This window comes from Zeugodacus cucurbitae, chromosome 6, assembly GCF_028554725.1.
Source record: "Zeugodacus cucurbitae isolate PBARC_wt_2022May chromosome 6, idZeuCucr1.2, whole genome shotgun sequence".
Taxonomy (NCBI): domain Eukaryota; kingdom Metazoa; phylum Arthropoda; class Insecta; order Diptera; family Tephritidae; genus Zeugodacus; species Zeugodacus cucurbitae.
The window spans coordinates 59,225,363-59,243,923 of NC_071671.1; the positions used below are offsets into that span (position 1 = coordinate 59,225,363).

At 34.6% G+C, this 18,561-nt stretch overlaps 2 protein-coding genes across 2 annotated transcripts in view; one reads left to right on the forward strand and one right to left on the reverse strand.

The window, feature by feature from the left end:
* LOC105217534 (serine-rich adhesin for platelets) overlaps positions 1-18,561 on the forward strand; it is a 154,297-nt gene that overhangs the window by 87,208 nt on the left and 48,528 nt on the right. Inside the window, exon 4 of the mRNA XM_054232788.1 lies at positions 4,871-5,884. Coding sequence (XP_054088763.1) covers positions 5,148-5,884 — 737 coding nt within the window. The 5' untranslated portion in view covers positions 4,871-5,147. The remainder of the gene's footprint in view (positions 1-4,870; positions 5,885-18,561) is intronic.
* Positions 10,123-11,422, reverse strand: LOC114804621 (mitochondrial 2-oxoglutarate/malate carrier protein-like). Its single transcript, XM_029043630.2, has one exon. It carries the CDS (start codon positions 11,219-11,221, stop codon positions 10,268-10,270), a length of 954 nt encoding a protein of 317 aa, XP_028899463.2. The 5' UTR covers positions 11,222-11,422; the 3' UTR covers positions 10,123-10,267.

Consider the following 18,561-nt stretch of genomic DNA (forward strand, 5'->3'; position numbering starts at 1 on the left):
TTAGCATTTTGCTTAGTTCATGTTTGCTTGTTGTTTCTGTTGTTGTTGCTACTTAGTTTTTCGTTGTTGTTTGCCTATTGCTACAGCGCATTATTTTCCATGTTGCAATTGTTGTTGTTTTTTGTGAGATGCATTTTTTTCTTTTTTTTTGTTGTTATTCTTGCTGTTGTTTTTGCTACACTAACAGTGTTTATTTTGTTAATTTTCTTAACATTTAGTCGTCAATTTCATAAATTCATATTTCTTTTATTCAAACATATTGCAAGCAATGACAATTATTATCCTCAGCGTTACAATTTCCTTAAATTACCAGTCATTAATCATTACATTGCATACCACTTTTTGTTGTTGTTTTTTAATTTAATTTTTTTGTTGTGTAAAGTTGGATATTATAAACTTCATTGTAGTAGTCATCAGTACTTCATCGACTATTGAGCTTGATTGCAGTAGTCATCAATATTGCATCGACCTAACATTTTTTAACATACATATATTTCAATCACCTTCTTGTAACACAATCTATCCGTATTTTGTTTTAAAAATGATCTTTCGATTAACAGTTTCATTAAAGGAATTATATATAATTATATGATCCATTCTTTTCCTCAACTCCCACTCACAAATACTTTCCTACCCTTCTCCTTCTCCGTTGGAACAAAGTTCTCCTCTTTGTTATGTCTGTTATGTTCTAGGACTTCCCTATGAAGGAATACAAATTAAAGTTGAAACTTCCGAAGAGAATTAACTAAACCCTGGGATAATAGTCTCTTGTTCTATAATAGATGATTTACAGATCTATGATAGGTTATTCCTATGGGCATCCCTAAATAAAAGTTGAAAAACCTTGAATCCTAAAAATCACAATGTTTCGAAAGAGTGTAAAATGAGGTCTATCCGTTATGCTAGTGATATCCAACACGAAAGTAAGATAATTGTCTAAAAATGGAACTACAACTCCAGATCTGGTCCTATAAAAACCAAACACTTTACAGAACAGTTTCTATTACTTTAAATCATTCTACAAAACAGAAAAGAAATTATTCCTGAAACATGAGATCAGTTCATATAAAGAAACTGTTTTAAAAAAACCCGACACACATTCCTTCCCACCTACAGAAGTACTTCAAATCCGCTTAACAACTGTAAAATTCACAACATTAATTAAATTAAGCGTATAAAACCCAGACCAAAAACAAATAAACCGCTGCAAGCAAGTAATTTTCCCAGGATTTGACGTAAAATGTGTTACATAATAAAATAATTACCCATGCCATACAAGTTTAACATTTCATTGAAAAACAATTGTGATCATATCTAAGGTATAATTCATTCTTGAACCGGACATTGAGTTTGACTTATAAATATATATTTATACAAAATTGCCCGTTTGAGCCTGCAAAGTTGATCACTTCATAGCAACCAGTTCGCATTTGCTGTTTTTTATTGTTTTGTTTGCATTTGTTTGGCTTTTATTTTTTTTCTAATCAGCTCGAGCTGAGTACAGCTTAGCGCTGTGACTGCCGCTTTGCCACAATTATTGTTATGTTAATGCTAGAAAGTGCAATTAAAATGCTAATTGCATGCAAAAAATGTCAACGACTGCCGCTGGCAGCCATAAAAAGTGGTAGTCAAATCGGATCTAAGTCTAATAAAATTATAAAAATGCTCAATTAGTAATGCTCATACGAGCTTTTTAAGTACAGGCGAGCTAATTGTATTTCTTGTTGCCATTAATTGTTTGTAATTAAATATTGATATGGTATAAATCAAAAATGTTGAGTGGTGTTATTGATATAAAATTTAAGTGTGTTAAAGAGTGGCTTAAAGGTAAAATTATATTGTAGCGAGTATTATAAATTGAACTCTTATATTTTTAATTTTAACGAAAACTCATATGAAATGAAATGACAAGCCTATTATATTTAAATATTTCTTTAATATTAGGCGTGTTTTATTTGACCACCACAAGCTAATAGCTAAATCTTGGACAAATAAAACGCATTTAGCTTATTTCATATCTTCGCTTAAAAATGAATTGTGTTGGCAATGCGGTCCCGAACTCTTATGTGCTGAACACATAGAAGACGACAAGCGACGAGCGACATCTGTCAAATATTAAAATACACGCGTTCTTAGGGGCACAGATTTTTTGACAACAGCACGACTTCACGACAAAAGGGTTGAAGTCTTCGCTGTCGCCAAATTAGAAATGTTTCTAATTTTGCCGACGACAATGGCCGCTGTAGAGCTGCCACTAATATGTGAAATATAAAATTATTCAAAGTTCTAACATGTATGACGTTATTTTGCCAGCAGAAATTTAAAATAGCTTTGATATATCATTTATAATAACAATCGATTATTTAAAACAAATAAATCGACCATTTTTTACATTTTTTGCACAAATAATTTCACTTTAAACTAAATATGTAAATTTTATTGAAATGAAAGGTTTTAGTACGGCAACAATGAAATTGTTGTTTGATATGTCGCTGCCGTCTTCAAAATGTTCAAGACGCTGGCTTCAAAGCGACATTTGTAATCAGCCGTCGCTACGTCGTGTCGCGTCGTCGTCTTTGTGTTCAGCACTTCAGCTGAAATGTAATTTATTTGAAAAAAAGTTGAATTTATAAATCAAATTTCCTTTTGTTTACCGCTTTTCTATAATATTCTGATTTTTTAAGGAATCTACAAGCATTATTCGATCCGGGATGGTCAAAATAAATATGGATAAAGTTCGATAGAATTTAAAATTTTTGTTTGTTTACATTTTTATATGTCAAAATGGGGTTTCTCGCTATTGCCAACTACTTTTTTTTGGAAAGAACCAAACTATTGTGAATGAAAAAAAGTGATGAACTTGCAATGCCTCTAGTTCAATATACAAGCTATGATAGCTTATGACAAGCCAACATAATTATGTTGGCTATGTCTTCCATACAAAATAAGCTAATAGCTTAATTTGCTGGTCAAATAAAACACGCCTATTGACTATGAAGTTGTAGCATACCAAATTAAAAAGGAAAATTCCAAATATTTTTAATATGCTCTCTTGTGAACAATTTACAGATTTAAGCAATAACAAAGCCATAGAGTTGAATTTGTACAAGAGAGTATGCAAATAGCTCTTTAAAGGGGTATAACTGTTATACTCAAGTTTTATTTTATAGATTTTAGATCAGTTTGACTATTGTAAATGCCGAGCTATGGCAAATTATTGCCAAAAATTAAATTTTAAATTTTAAATCTACTTTTGAAAGCGTTTTTGATGTGGAAGGAAGAATTTCACTACCTAAGAAAGCGCAGAGTAGCAACCAGTTTGTTCGATTGGCTACTCTCCAACACTTGGAAAATCAAAGACATTTTACATTCACATTTTATATATGTTATTTCGGTTCACATACGACCTATTGTGCTATGGTACCATAATAGAGATGATTTTTATACATTTGGAGCGAAACTTTTTGATTACGTGGTAATCACTTAGAGGGTCGTAAGTTCTCGAAGCCCAACTTTAGTGAGATCTAGTATAATATAACGGGAAAGTAGTATTGCATTTAATAGTGACAGACAGCATCTTGTCTCAGCGTCCATTTCTGAAGAGTAAAAATACTCATAAAATATAAAGTAGCATACTGGCTGTGAAAAATCAATTCTTAAAATTTGTGTGTAAAAATCTTAATTTTTTTTTAATAATTTGAGATTTTTTAAATTATATATTTTAAAGACCAAGCCTATTACTTTGTGTCTTCTGTACAACAAGTCTAATTTTGAATCCCATTACTTTTATTTTATTATGTGACAAACCTGATGAATTTAATTATTTTATCTTCTATACAAATTTTGCAAAATTTGCAGTTATTTAATTAATCTTCCGAAAGGTACGACAAATTTCGCTTCTTTTGCTGTGCTTTTATTGATTCAAAGCAAATAAATTTTAAATCAGAAGTAAAAACAATTAAAAACAAGATACTTTTTGACTTACTCAAGCGCAATCCCATACACCAAAGCAAAAGCACAGATTTTTTTATCTTTATAGCAAAGAAAAAAAAAAGTAAAAAAAGAATTCCGAATTCTGCGCTAAATAGCAAAAGCGAACGCATAAATTACAAAATCCCAACATCTATGGGAAGCTAACCATATCCGTTTTACTGGCATTACACACGCACGCTGAAAAGCGAAAAAAGCGCAAAAAAATTCAATTAAACCGCAAAGAAATAGCGCAGAGTGGCAGCTGCGGGTGGTTAACGCTATATACATTTATATGTGTGCAATTGTGTGTCTGTATGTATGTTTATATACGCGCATGCGCTTACTCATTTCACTCTAGCCGCTGGCCATTGTGCACATTCTGGGCCTACAAAATCCATTTCGAACGCAAACCAGTTCAAAAGCGCTGAAAAACTGAGTCAACCAACAGAGCAGGCGGATGTTTTCGCGCCAAACGGGAATTTGTAGCCAACGCCAACAGCATTAGCGCGCCAGCTAGCCTGCCAAACGGCTTGGAGCACGCTAATGCAGCAATAAAAACGCACACACGCTAAGCTGCTTGTCGCTTGGCCACACAAACACGAAACGGGCCGCCGCGCAGCTGGCCAATTAAGTGAAATTATTAACGAAGTAAAATGAAATGAATGAAAGGAATTAGCGAACTTCTTTTTTTGTTTTCAATGATAATAAAGCGAAAATTTGGCAAAAAATAATTGTTTTACATTTATAAGAAAAATTAAAAAAAAATATAAAAAAATAAAAATATAAAAAATTAAAAAAGTTGAGCGCATCACGTGACTAATTAAAAATAAAAGCAAATAATTTTTGGAAAATATCTATTAATTTCTAAATATTTTTCTCTTCTTACTTTTAATTGCAGTTCAACGCGCAACACAAACTGTTCGCCATTAGCAGTAGTAACAACAAAAACATTAGCAAAATTTCCACCAATTTTGTGTTCCTAACGCCTGTCACACGCTGCAGTTACTGCCAACGCGCAACCAAAGCAGGCACCGCCGCGACAATCATAACCACAACCGAAGTGTCTTCTAAGCTGAGTAGCTGAGGGTACGCCCCCACGCGTCAAAACGCCTCAGAACAACAACAACAGCACGGCCATCGACACTAGCGCCACCACAACTGCCAACAATAGAAGAATGCCGATTTGCAATAAGCCCGCGCAGGCGCTGAGCCAAAAGAAAAATGCCACCGAATTCGATGACTATGCCTCAGAGGCTGCCAAAATGAAGCGCACACGCGAGCAAGCTTACTTCAACTCGTACAATTTCGACGCAATCCAACCCTATGATCCCAAGGACTTCGAAGAGCAGGGTGTCGTCCATAAGGTGGGTGCTGCTGCTGCTATTGCTGCCACACACACCAGCGCCACAATCACTGCCACAAAAGTGCCGTCCGTTGTTGGTGGCGGCAGCAATCATAGTCAGCATCAACAACAACAACAACTGCAACAAAAGCCACACAATACGCTTAAAACAATTTATCGCGGTGCCTCATCGATCGCCTCATCGACGCAGAGCACACGCAGCAGCTTTCAGCATAGCAGCAGCAGCGGACGCAGCAGTCAGCATAGTCTACGCAGCAGCGATGTTGATGATGACACTGGTTTTACGCGTCGCCCTCAACATACCGGCGAACTGACCTATACATATATGCAACGGTTCGGTGTGCGTTTGGTGCGTTCGCGTAACGCCTCGCCGTCATCGGCGGCGGATGTGGATGTGAAACACACCGGCAGCCTAGAGGGTGGCAATGGAGGAGGTGCCATCATGCAGGCCGAAGAGCTGGCGCCGGTGCATGGGAAGAAGAGTAGCGCCACGGAAATATCGGAGAGTGGGAGTTTTCTGCTGCCACGCGCCATGCTGAAGTACCAAAGGTAGGTCATTGCTACCAATTTGCTTTTTATTTACATCGTTTTTATATCCAGTTCACACGGTGTGACTGTTTTAAATAAATTTTGCATGTAACGGGTTTATTTATTTTTTTTTTACACAAATTGATTTCTCAAACACCGTACATTGAACGAGTTTTAGCGTACTGACTTTTACAGTGGGTTAAAAGCAGGAGATTTTTGATCAAAAACTATATTATTCCTGTAGTACTTTCATATGGAAAATGTCTTATAAAAAGGGCATTATTATATTAGATTAAAATTTTGTTTAAGATATTTTTAATAGTTTTGAGAACCTTTGTGCCTTAGGCCCTGTTTGGTGGGCTTTATTTTCATAATACCTCGAAATATTTTTACTAAAGCCCTTAAAATGTTTTCTTATTCATGAATAAGGTTCTGAGGTTCGTTGGCAAGAATAATTCATTATCACACCACTCTTTTGGGCTTAACGTAAAACCTTTCTCCTTAGATTTCTGAATGTTTATCCCTAATACAAGTTCTAGTATTCAGTAGAGTACCTCAAATGAATAATTTCCCCCCCTGTAGTACTGTCAAATGGTGCTAACTAATCATTCATTACTATATTTTCAATAGTCTAGCCTGAGATATCTAAATACAATGTTTCGCGGTTATCCAAAGATATACATATGAAAAATATTGCAAATCACGATCTATGTTTAACACCGTGGTGTTCGCCTCTATTTTTCCCCAAAATGAAGAATTCCCAAATTTGATCTATTAAAGTGTTAAAACTTTATCGATACTAAAAATAAAGCCACCATAGTAAATCAACCATAAGAAACAAATTTTTTTATATCAGCAAGTTATTTCTCATCTCTCACTATCACTCATTATCGTCACTAAAAGCTTAACCCTAGTGACCTTAATAAAGATTACAAAAATTAAGTATAGATGTTTGAGTCTAGTTTAATAACATTCGCAATATTTGCTGTCGATTTTTATAAGTCACTTCAGTTGACCTTTCTTAACCTTTCACGATGTGTCATAATTATACTCATGTTTTAAAACTTTTTTGTTTTATTTTGTTATAACATTTTTCTGAATAACTTTATAAAATATATAATTTTCTTTTGGACATACATATTTGCTTCTCGAAGAATATTCAAATAACGCCAGAAAATAATAAGATTTCGTTCGTTAACCTTTTCTCTGTAATTCTACTCATGTTTATGAAATATTTCCAATAAGCTGAGTGCACAGGAATTTTTCTAGAATTTCTAGCTTCTACAAACTTTCCTAAAGAGCTGAAGTGTAAAATAGTAGCCAAAATAGTATTGTAAAATATTTAATAAAATTTATATAAAAGAACTTTCCCGAAATTACTAATTAATATGCACGTACATACATATTGAAATATGTATGTACAAATATGTACGCCTAATTTAAGCAATAAATTAATTAAATTTTTCTTATCAAATAAGCGCTTGAAAACACATTCATACATACATTAGTTTCACGCTACCACCCCCAATCATATATCTCCATGCCACATTTGAATTATTCTCAGCACTCAACGCTCTCCAGCGAATTGTACACAGTGAATTATTTAATAATTATTATGCTTAATGCCAAAAAAAGCCAAAAGTGGCAAGAAATCATAAAATGATTGGCCGGCAAGTCAAAAGTGTTAACTCAATTTGCATTAATCCGCTTAAGTGCAACCCGAACGAACGTAGCGAACTTTTAAAGCGGCTCAACGCCGAATACGGCACCACTAGCTAGCTCCATAGACCCACACCACGCCACTCGAGCGCCATAAAGCTCGACTATAGACTGACTATCTCTATCTACATATGTATGTACATAGTGGCAACAGCTGCTCCTTTTCGTACACAACGGTAACCTTCTGAGAAGAAGGCACTTGCAAGCCGCCAAGCTGGTGCCGCGTACGAGTGGGTACACGCTCAGAGTACGTACATATGTATGTACACCAAAGCAATTGGGAACTGAATTGAATTTTTATGAAGTGCGCTTTATTTGGCAGGCAAGAAACACATGCGCATACCTACTTACATAGATGTATGTTTGTTTGTATATAACTTCTCTGCTTCTTCTTACTTGCTTGCTTCTGTTTCATCACATTTTATTCATTTGCCCTGTGGATATTTGGCAACAAAAAGTTTCAAGTTAAAATATAGCATACAACAAGCGAGTAAATAACAAAACTAAATGTAATTTTGAAGTTAAGCAACAACAACAACAATAAAGCAACAACTTTTGTGTGAGAAATAAATTTTGGTATGACGAAAACATAAGGAAAAGACAATGAAGTGAATGAAGTAAAATAATTCTTACTCATAATCATAAACAAGTCAATCGTGAGGACGCGCACGCAGCAGTGCAATACAGTAGCGGGTAGTGGTGATGACGTTTGATGACAGTGGGACATTTTGTGATAAAACGTTTTTAAAGTAAATATTATATAAAATTAAACTTAAACTTAAACTTAAACTTAAACTTAAACTTAAACTTAAACTTAAACTTAAACTTAAACTTAAACTTAAACTTAAACTTAAACTTAAACTTAAACTTAAACTTAAACTTAAACTTAAACTTAAACTTATACTTATACTTATACTTATACTTATACTTATACTTATACTTATACTTATACTTATACTTAAACTTAAACTTAAACTTAAACTTAAACTTAAACTTTAAACTTAAACTTAAACTTAAACTTAAACTTAAACTTAAACCTAAACTTAAACTTAAACTTAAACTTAAACTTAAACTTAAACTTAAACTTAAACTTAAACTTAAACTTAAACTTAAACTTAAACTTAAACTTAAACTTAAACTTAAACTTAAACTTAAACTTAAACTTAAACTTTAAACTTTAAACTTAAACTTAAACTTAAACTTAAACTTAAAATTAAAATTAAACTTAAACTTAAACTTAAACTTAAACTTATACTTAAACTTTAAACTTAAACTTAAACTTAAAATTAAAATTAAACTTAAACTTAAACTTAAACTTAAACTTAAACTTAAACTTAAACTTAAACTTAAACTTAAACTTAAACTTAAACTTAAACTTAAACTTAAACTTAAACTTAAACTTAAACTTAAACTTAAACTTAAACTTAAACTTAAACTTAAACTTAAACTTAAACTTAAACTTAAACTTAAACTTAAACTTAAACTTAAACTTAAACTTAAACTTAAACTTAAACTTAAACTTAAACTTAAACTTAAACTTAAACTTAAACTTAAACTTAAACTTAAACTTAAACTTAAACTTAACCTTAAACTTAAACTTAAACTTAAACTTAAACTTAAACTTAAACTTAAACTTAAACTTAAACTTAAACTTAAACTTAAACTTAAACTTAAACTTAAACTTAAACTTAAACTTAAACTTAAACTTAAACTTAAACTTAAACTTTAAACTTAAACTTAAACTTAAACTTAAACTTAAACTTAAACCTAAACTTAAACTTAAACTTAAACTTAAACTTAAACTTAAACTTAAACTTAAACTTAAACTTAAACTTAAACTTAAACTTAAACTTAAACTTAAACTTAAACTTAAACTTAAACTTAAACTTAAACTTAAACTTTAAACTTTAAACTTAAACTTAAACTTAAAATTAAAATTAAACTTAAACTTAAACTTAAACTTAAACTTAAACTTATACTTAAACTTTAAACTTAAACTTAAACTTAAAATTAAAATTAAACTTAAACTTAAACTTAAACTTAAACTTAAACTTAAACTTAAACTTAAACTTAAACTTAAACTTAAACTTAAACTTAAACTTAAACTTAAACTTAAACTTAAACTTAAACTTAAACTTAAACTTAAACTTAAACTTAAACTTAAACTTAAACTTAAACTTAAACTTAAACTTAAACTTAAACTTAAACTTAAACTTAAACTTAAACTTAAACTTAAACTTAAACTTAAACTTAAACTTAAACTTAAACTTAACCTTAAACTTAAACTTAAACTTAAACTTAAACTTAAACTTAAACTTAAACTTAAACTTAAACTTAAACTTAAACTTAAACTTAAACTTAAACTTAAACTTAAACTTAAACTTAAACTTAAACTTAAACTTAAACTTAAACTTAAACTTAAACTTAAACTTAAACTTAAACATAAACATAAACATAAATTAAACTTGAATTTAGCTTAACGTAAACTTAACTTAAATAGAAACTTAAGCTTGAAATTAAAAGCATATTGAGCAGTTTATTTAAATTTCAAACATTCTTCAATTCTTCAAAAAGAAAGTCAATTATAAAATCAACATTTTGTATTTTCACACTTATCCACACAGTCACAAATTCACTTACACACAAATGTACATACACAAAATACAACAACAATAACAGGCATCTTTAAATCTTCGACTTGTACTCCTCACCCAAAACATACTTAAAGTACGCCGTATTGAGTTGCTCCAATATAATGAAAATCAAAATTGTGGTTGGCACAACACGCAAAACATACGGTGTATAACCGCGCCACAACGCCAAAACGCCTTCTTTCCGACTAATCTTCAACAGCACATCCAATATACCGCGGTACTCCGGCTTGCCATCGATCATTTTCATATTCTGTATGCGCGTCTTGGCAATATCCACCGGCAATGATGCGGTCGCTGTCAGCAGACCCGAACCAATACTCGCCACCAAATGCAAACTGAACCCATCACCCATGCCTAGGTACGACTTTGCGCATCGCCGGAACTGTGTGTAGGACGCCAATTGGGCAACACTCACCACAATGGCACGCCCCACAGTTGGTACAGCGCCACGCCAAAGCGCCAACACACCCTCCTCCTTGACAATGCGTGAGAGCGCATTAAAAACACTCGTGTAGTTACGACGATCGGCTGCCGGTAGCCGCGCATCGGTCATCATGCGCACTAGACCCAGATCGGCCGGTGTGCCAGCATAAGCACCCACCGCGCCCGCAAAGGCTGCCATCAAAACGGTTACATTCAATGTCGGCGATGTGTTATACAACTCGCGATAATATTCCGTTAGACTCGTGTAGACGCCGATGCGTGTCGTCGAGTACACCGACTGTCGCAGTACCGAAGCGCTGAGTCCTTTGTACAAGCCAGCGATGCCATCGTTCCTCATCGCCATTTTCATCACTTCTATGGGGCTGACCGCTTTGCCGCCCCCGCTGGAAGCTACTTGCATGCGAGTTTTTACCAAATCCATTGGATGCATCACACAAGATGCAGCTATCGCTGCCGTTCCACCAAAAACGTATTTCAATACTGTGGGTATGGTCGCTGCACTCTTGCTCTCGGTATCCTTCTTCTGTTGTTGTTCTGACATTTCCAATGATTAGGCGTTGGATTTTGTCAATTCGTAATCTTTTTTTGGATTTATGGTCCTTAAAAATTCAATATTTTCCAGTTTTTGAGCAAGTTTTTGGCTTTTTGTCTTTAAATATTTTACAAAACTTCTTTTCAATATTTTCATTTTCACTTTTATTTGTCAATTATTTACAATGAAACAGTGTTGAAACATTCGAAAATTTAGCTTTTACTTAAAAATTATGAGTGATGGGTAATTGCATATTATGTCTAGAACTTACCTCTCCACAATTTTCGAAATTGTTTTCGAATAAATTAATTTATATTTTATCCTAATATTTTTGCTCTGCGCTTCACTGTTTGCCTGCTCAATAAAGACGTGATGTGTAGGCGTTGTCGTTGACGGCACATCAGTGATTGAGTATTCTTTATTACGTAATATGCAAGGAGGTTAGTGACTTATTTGGCAATGTTTTTATTTCGAGTTTATATTATTTTCTTGATTTTATTGAATATAAAGGCAAATATATGAAAATTCGCGGAACCTATATTTACGAGTAAATACAAAATTTTCGTTACAAGAATAGGTTATTCGAAGTGGGATAACCACAAGTCATCTCTTTATATTTAGCCACATCCAGATAATTGTTCCAACAATTATTTCAAATAAAGTTGCTTCGTAAAATCTCTCGCTACAACCAAAAATCACACCACTTGTTTTAGTTTCAGGGGTTCGAAAGCAGGGAATGTTTAAAAGAGGTTACATCTGGATAATCTTATTTGAACTGTTTAGCACATTCTATGTTTTTTTGTACAAGTGTACCATGAAACATACGGATAGGCAATAGTAACTCCTCACTAAGTTGGAACACAATTCTAATATACAAATTCAGTCTCTTAAAATAAGCAGAATTTAAGTGACTATGTTGCTATATAGAAATGAACATTAACATTCTCAGGATCACTCATATACTACTAATGTGATAATGTTTGATACTAAACACTCCAAATTACTAGGCCGCATATATAGGTCTAAATAAAATACAAATAAAATGGCTATATTCCAATGAAGAAAAAAGAAACAATTTAAACGGGAAGCTTGAAATTATTTATATTTAGGTATAGAGTTGCCAACTAATAACCAAATATTTCGAATTTGTCCGAAAATATAGACTTTATAGAGTAACGAACCATCGAAAAATGTAAGCTCAACGAAATAATCTAAAAAGTTTCTTCAGAGCTCAGGGTTCAAAAGGTATTTAAGTTAAATATATTTCGAAATAGAGTTGCCACCCATCAGCAAATTTTAAAATGTGAAACAAATTACAAAGTGAATATTAAATGTGTGGAGTAGAAGGAAAATCTCCGTTTTTCAATTAGTGACATTTTGAAATAGAGTTGCCACCCTTTAAAAAATATAAAAATCAGCAAATTATCACCAAACGTACATCCACTTTTAGGCCTTCTAATTGCTTCTATTATGACCTTATTGCGGTATAACCTATACCAATTAACAACAACAACAATAAGCAACATTTCACAATAAACTCTAGTACACAACTAAAATATCTAAAACGAAAAAATTTAAAACTCACAATTCCGTATGCACGCCGTTGCCGCTCACTTAATGTGACAAACATTGCCAAAAATTGTCCTCATTTCCGAAAAATAAAATATTCAAATACCCAACCATACAAGCAAAAACAAAACACACACACACACTCACAAACAAACAAATTGCAATTGGAAATCATAAATTTTGCGACAACAATTGTTGGCGGCGGCGGCGGTAGCGGACAACCTCAAAAGCGGCAATTGAAGATCATTACCAAATCGACATGAATGAACTGCCACATGAAAACGAAATGAATTCCATGCCGATATGCGCAATAGCAACAACAACAATGTCAGTAAATATAATAACAACAACAATAATATTGGCAAAGGCAGCAGCAGCAACAGCAGCAGTGCCTCTGTATACAAAGCAGCAATAAATAAGTACTTGACAATAAATAAATCTTACAACATTTCCTAATAGGTGCGTGTGTGTGTGTGTGTGTATGTTAATATGGCTGTATGTGTATAATATCAATGTTTGTGTGTGTGTGCAATGCAATAAGAATTGAAGAGCTGCTAACATCTTTGGGGGGACTTTTGGTGGATCTCAGCGCACCAAAGCCACAATGTAGCAACTTTGATATACACACACACACATACATACATTTGTATATGAGCCAGTGCAGCAGCGACTGTGTGACACTGCGGCAATTGCTGTCGAATGCCAATTGTCAATTGTTGTCACAATTGTTTGCTTGAGACTTCCAAGCTGTTGCTTGTTTTGTACGATTTATATTTGTATAGTTTTGCATGCGCTCCTGTGTTGTTGTTGTTATTATTGTCGCATGTCAACGACGGATGTGCGCAACATAAAAAAGAGGATACTTGAACTGCTTGGCGTCGTCGATTGTCAATGATTTTTTTTTTAATTTTTTTGTTGTTTCTACTTGTAATTGCCTAGTGAAAATGCTAAGCACGAACAGTGTCAATACCACGAGTAATAGCAGCAGCTGCAACAACAACAGAAACAACAGCAACAATATACACGGCTGGTGATTAAATAAATCCAAAAACAATCACAGAAAACGTTTAAAGCCACCAATAAATATGTATATAGAAAATCTAAGCGCAAATAAGCACATGTTCATATGTTTACATACACGAACAATTATGCATACTTAGACATACCCAGCTACCTATATACGTATATACTTATGTATATATTTAGTAGTACAAAAGTAGCCTCAAGCTTCAGCTCAAACAGACGGCAAGTGGGCAATTAGCATGAAAACACACACATTACATTTACATTTAAAATAAAAACTGAAATAAATTCTGAAAACACTAAAACCATAACAACAACACTTGCAGTACTTCTAGATGGTTGTATGATGTATGCATGTATGTCATTGTAATTTGCAGACTGCAGCTGAGGGAAACAATTTATACTCTCGCAATTTATTGATGTAATTTTATTAAGATAATACATAATTTGACTCATATATTCGGCATAAAGTCCATTAGAATAACGAAAATTAGCATATATTGCATATGAGGGCTGTGGTAATTCCTGAACTGAATATATGCTTCCTTAATTTGGATATTTGGATATTTCACATATTAACCGAATTATAAGGTATTGAGCCCATCGTATTTTTGTTTTAATTTATATAGGAGCTAGGGGCTATGTGGGAAAAGAAGAAGTCAATGGAGGAGAAGTGCAGTCCGCTTTTTCACGGATGGATCGGAGCTAAGCACTGCTCCGTATGGTGATCCGCATAGGAATCGATGACAGTACGCTCTGGGCTAGTAAATGAGTGTCTTAGATCCTTATCAATAGCTTCTAGCTATTTTGCTATCCGACTAGTGTGGGTACCCGGTCACGGCGGGATCGTTGGTAACTGTAAAGGACATGGACACGTTGGTAGTCCATGAACCACCTGCGCAAAAGCGCTAAACATGCAGACTACGCATGAGCTCGTCAAACACTGGTCAAAAACCAGCACTTGTGCAGTGGTGAGGTCCTTTTGGCCCTCTGTGGAGCGTAAGAGGTCCTCTCAACTGCTTTCTCTGCGAAAGGTCCATCTCAGAGCGATCATTGGTGTGCTTACTAGACATTGTCCAATGGGTACCCATGCGTTGAGACTTGGGATCTTGCCAGATGCAAGTTGCCAAAGCTGTATGGAGGAAGGCGAGGTGGAATCATCTAAGCATTTCCTTCTTCATTGTCCAGCTTTTCCAAACTGAGGTTGAAACACCTCGGAAGGCCCTTTTTCAGCGCTCCTAGCGAATTGGCTGGAATCGACATTAGCCGTGTAAAGAAATTCGTAACGGATTCCGAGCGTTTTGCTGAACCTTAATGGTCTTTGATCCAAAGGGAGTTTTACTCGTATCACAATGGACAGCGCTCTAAGTGAGATCTTCTGTGTTTTTGCAGAGATCTGCCCACAAACCTAGCCTAACCCAGGGGATGTTATAATCCAAATTTAACCCTTTTTGGTACAGTGACACACTATTAGAAGAAAAAGATACCCTCTAAATAACATTAAAATATCTAGAGATTTACCGATATTTTCGCTTAGGCACTGAAAATATTAGGTCTACAACTTTGCTTCCGCCGTTTTTTTTTTGTAAAAATAAGTTTTTTTTGTATAAAAACGGTTACAAATGTCGATGAGCCTCAGCAGCACTTTTCTTGGAATTAAAAAAGAAAAGCCAAATTTCTCGCAAACGTCGAGAATTCGACTCAAAAAGTGACAATTTCAGTTGAGAATAAGTTTGGGATGGAAACAGATTTCTACAAATATTTTGTTGGGTTAATGTTGACACAAATGTCCAAGATCGATATAAAACGATTTAATCGATTTAATCGACCAGTGCTTGACCCTAGGGACATATATTGGAAAACGGCGGAAGCAAAGTTGTAGATTATGTTCCGAATTGTATTGAAACGCCACGCCCGATTACCATTTACCATTTAAAAAAATCACTTCCGATATGATTTTGAAGGAAATACACAAATTTTATTACCTTACTTTGTCTGAAGAATAAATCAATGAGAATTGAAGACGAAGATCGCTCAGAAAATAATTTCCTTTCCACTTCAATTGCTTCACCTTTTCCTATCACTAGCCAATATGATGCTAAAAGCTCACAAATATTTCTAAACATTTTCTTAAATCGAAAATCAGTCTATTCCCCATATTGTACCTTTCGCAACTCACAAATCTATTGCATACTTCTCAGCGCTCACGAGCGTCAGCATTGCGTGATTTCTCAAGTACGCTTTTAATGTTATCATTAACCTTATTGTTGCTAAGCAAATGTGCTTTATTAGTGGTTAAAGTTTTTATTGTTTTTTTCTTTTCATTTTCTTATTTATTTATTACACAAGCTAGTTGTTGTTATTACACAATACATACACATCCATGCAGCTTATAACGGGTGATTTTTTTGAGGTTAGGATTTTCATGCATTAGTATTTGACAGATCACGTGGGATTTCAGACATGGTGTCAAAGAGAAAGATGCTCAGTATGCTTTGACATTTCATCATGAATAGACTTACTAACGAGCAACGCTTGCAAATCATTGAATTTTATTACCAAAATCAGTGTTCGGTTCGAAATGTGAAATCCGCTTTTTTATCGACAAATTTTGTTCAGCGATGAGGCTCATTTCTGGTTGAATGGCTACGTAAATAAGCAAAATTGCCGCATTTGGGGTGAAGAGCAACCAGAAGCCGTTCAAGAACTGCCCATGCATCCCGAAAAATGCACTGTTTGGTGTGGTTTGTACGCTGGTGGAATCATTGGACCGTATTTTTTCAAAGATGCTGTTGGACGCAACGTTACGGTGAATGGCGATCGCTATCGTTCGATGCTAACAAACTTTTTGTTGCCAAAAATGGAAGAACTGAACTTGGTTGACATGTGGTTTCAACAAGATGGCGCTACATGCCACACAGCTCGCGATTCTATGGCCATTTTGAGGGAAAACTTCGGAGAACAATTCATCTCAAGAAATGGACCCGTAAGTTGGCCACCAAGATCATGCGATTTAACGCCTTTAGACTATTTTTTGTGGGGCTACGTCAAGTCTAAAGTCTACAGAAATAAGCCAGCAACTATTCCAGCTTTGGAAGACAACATTTCCGAAGAAATTCGGGCTATTCCGGCCGAAATGCTCGAAAAAGTTGCCCAAAATTGGACTTTCCGAATGGACCACCTAAGACGCAGCCGCGGTCAACATTTAAATGAAATTATCTTCAAAAAGTAAATGTCATGAACCAATCTAACGTTTCAAATAAAGAACCGATGAGATTTTGCGTTTTTTTTTTAAAAAAAGTTATCAAGCTCTTAAAAAATCACCCTTTATATCGCCTTGAGCTTATTGGTTACAATTGCGTCAACGCCGTTCAACTCCATCTGTTGCATGTTTGCAACCATAATAGCTTACCATATAACTATAATTGCCACAAACAGACACGCACACACACACACACAAAGTGGCACTCGCAGCCAACATGCCACAACATTTTCACTGTATTTTTTTATTACCGCAGTTTATTTTATTTTTATTATTCTATCCCCTCCCCCCTCGGCGCACATCACATATTTATGCATTGTTTGCATACTGTGCTGAAGTTCAAGACGCGCATCATCATCATTGTGGCAGCAGCAATGCTCTGTTTGCCACAACAAGCAGCAGCATTCATCTGTCACTGCTTGCAAGCTGGCCACTTGGTGGTCGGACGCTGACGATTGTGGCGCCTGTCGGCAACCTTCACCCCGTTATGTGCGTGTGTATGTATGTTTTAGCGCTACGTCATGGTTGCATCGTCGCGTTAATGACTACAAACAGCAATTGCAACTCCACAAGTGACACCAAGCGGTGGCAACAACAAATAACTTTAAGCATATGCAACACCAACAATGCGGCACCTGACTGCCACCTGCCACCGGCCACCGTGGCTCTTGTGCTCTTGGCAGCTGTTGGCGTTGTTGCTGCAACTGCAATTACCGCATGCCGCAAGCCGTGCGTTGTGTTCTTTGTTAATCTGTCTGCATATTTCATGTTGTTGTTGTTGTTGTTGTTTAGCACTCGCAATCCCACTGTTATTTATTGTATGTTCGCTGCAACAAAACTTGTCTGCTTCAAGTGTGAATTTGTATTCTTCATTTGCATTTTTTACGCTTCTTCTTAATCATGCAATGCTATATTGTTGTTGCTGTTGTTGTTGTTGTTGCTATTCTAGCTGCACATATTTTTTCCCACTTCATTCGTTTAATCGCAAATTTACTGCCTTTTATCGCGCCAATTAAATGTAAAGCATCCGTGGCGACTTGTAGAAATACTGCATTGCGGATTGTTTGTTTGGCTGTATGTATATGCCGTGTGTATATAATGTGGCACAGACGTCAGTTATATTTTTTTTCAGTTGGTTGTTGTTGCTGTTGTTTGCCCCTGTATTGCCAGTGACCCCGTGACCGATTGATTATTTCATTGCTATTACCAACTTGCGTGTAGTCGCATGTGTTTTGGTTGTTGTTGTTGTTCTCTTCTTTAACATTTACAGTTGTTAGTTGTTGTATGTTGGTTTTAGGAAAATTTATGATTTTCATTAATTTCGAAGTTGCAAAAATATACACAAGAGTATAATTTTTTTCGATTAACAGTGGTGTCGGCATAATTCGGCAAAAAAAAATTAATTATATATGGCAAATCTTTCAAATAATATGAAGAAAATAAGTTCTAATAGTAATATTCGTTATTTTATTTTTAACAAAAACTTAGTTCAATT

What these genes read in the sequence shown, in the direction of transcription:
- LOC114804621 (XM_029043630.2), bottom strand. Translation starts at nt 11,221, where the DNA reads ATGTCAGAACAACAACAGAAGAAGGATACCGAGAGCAAGAGTGCAGCG.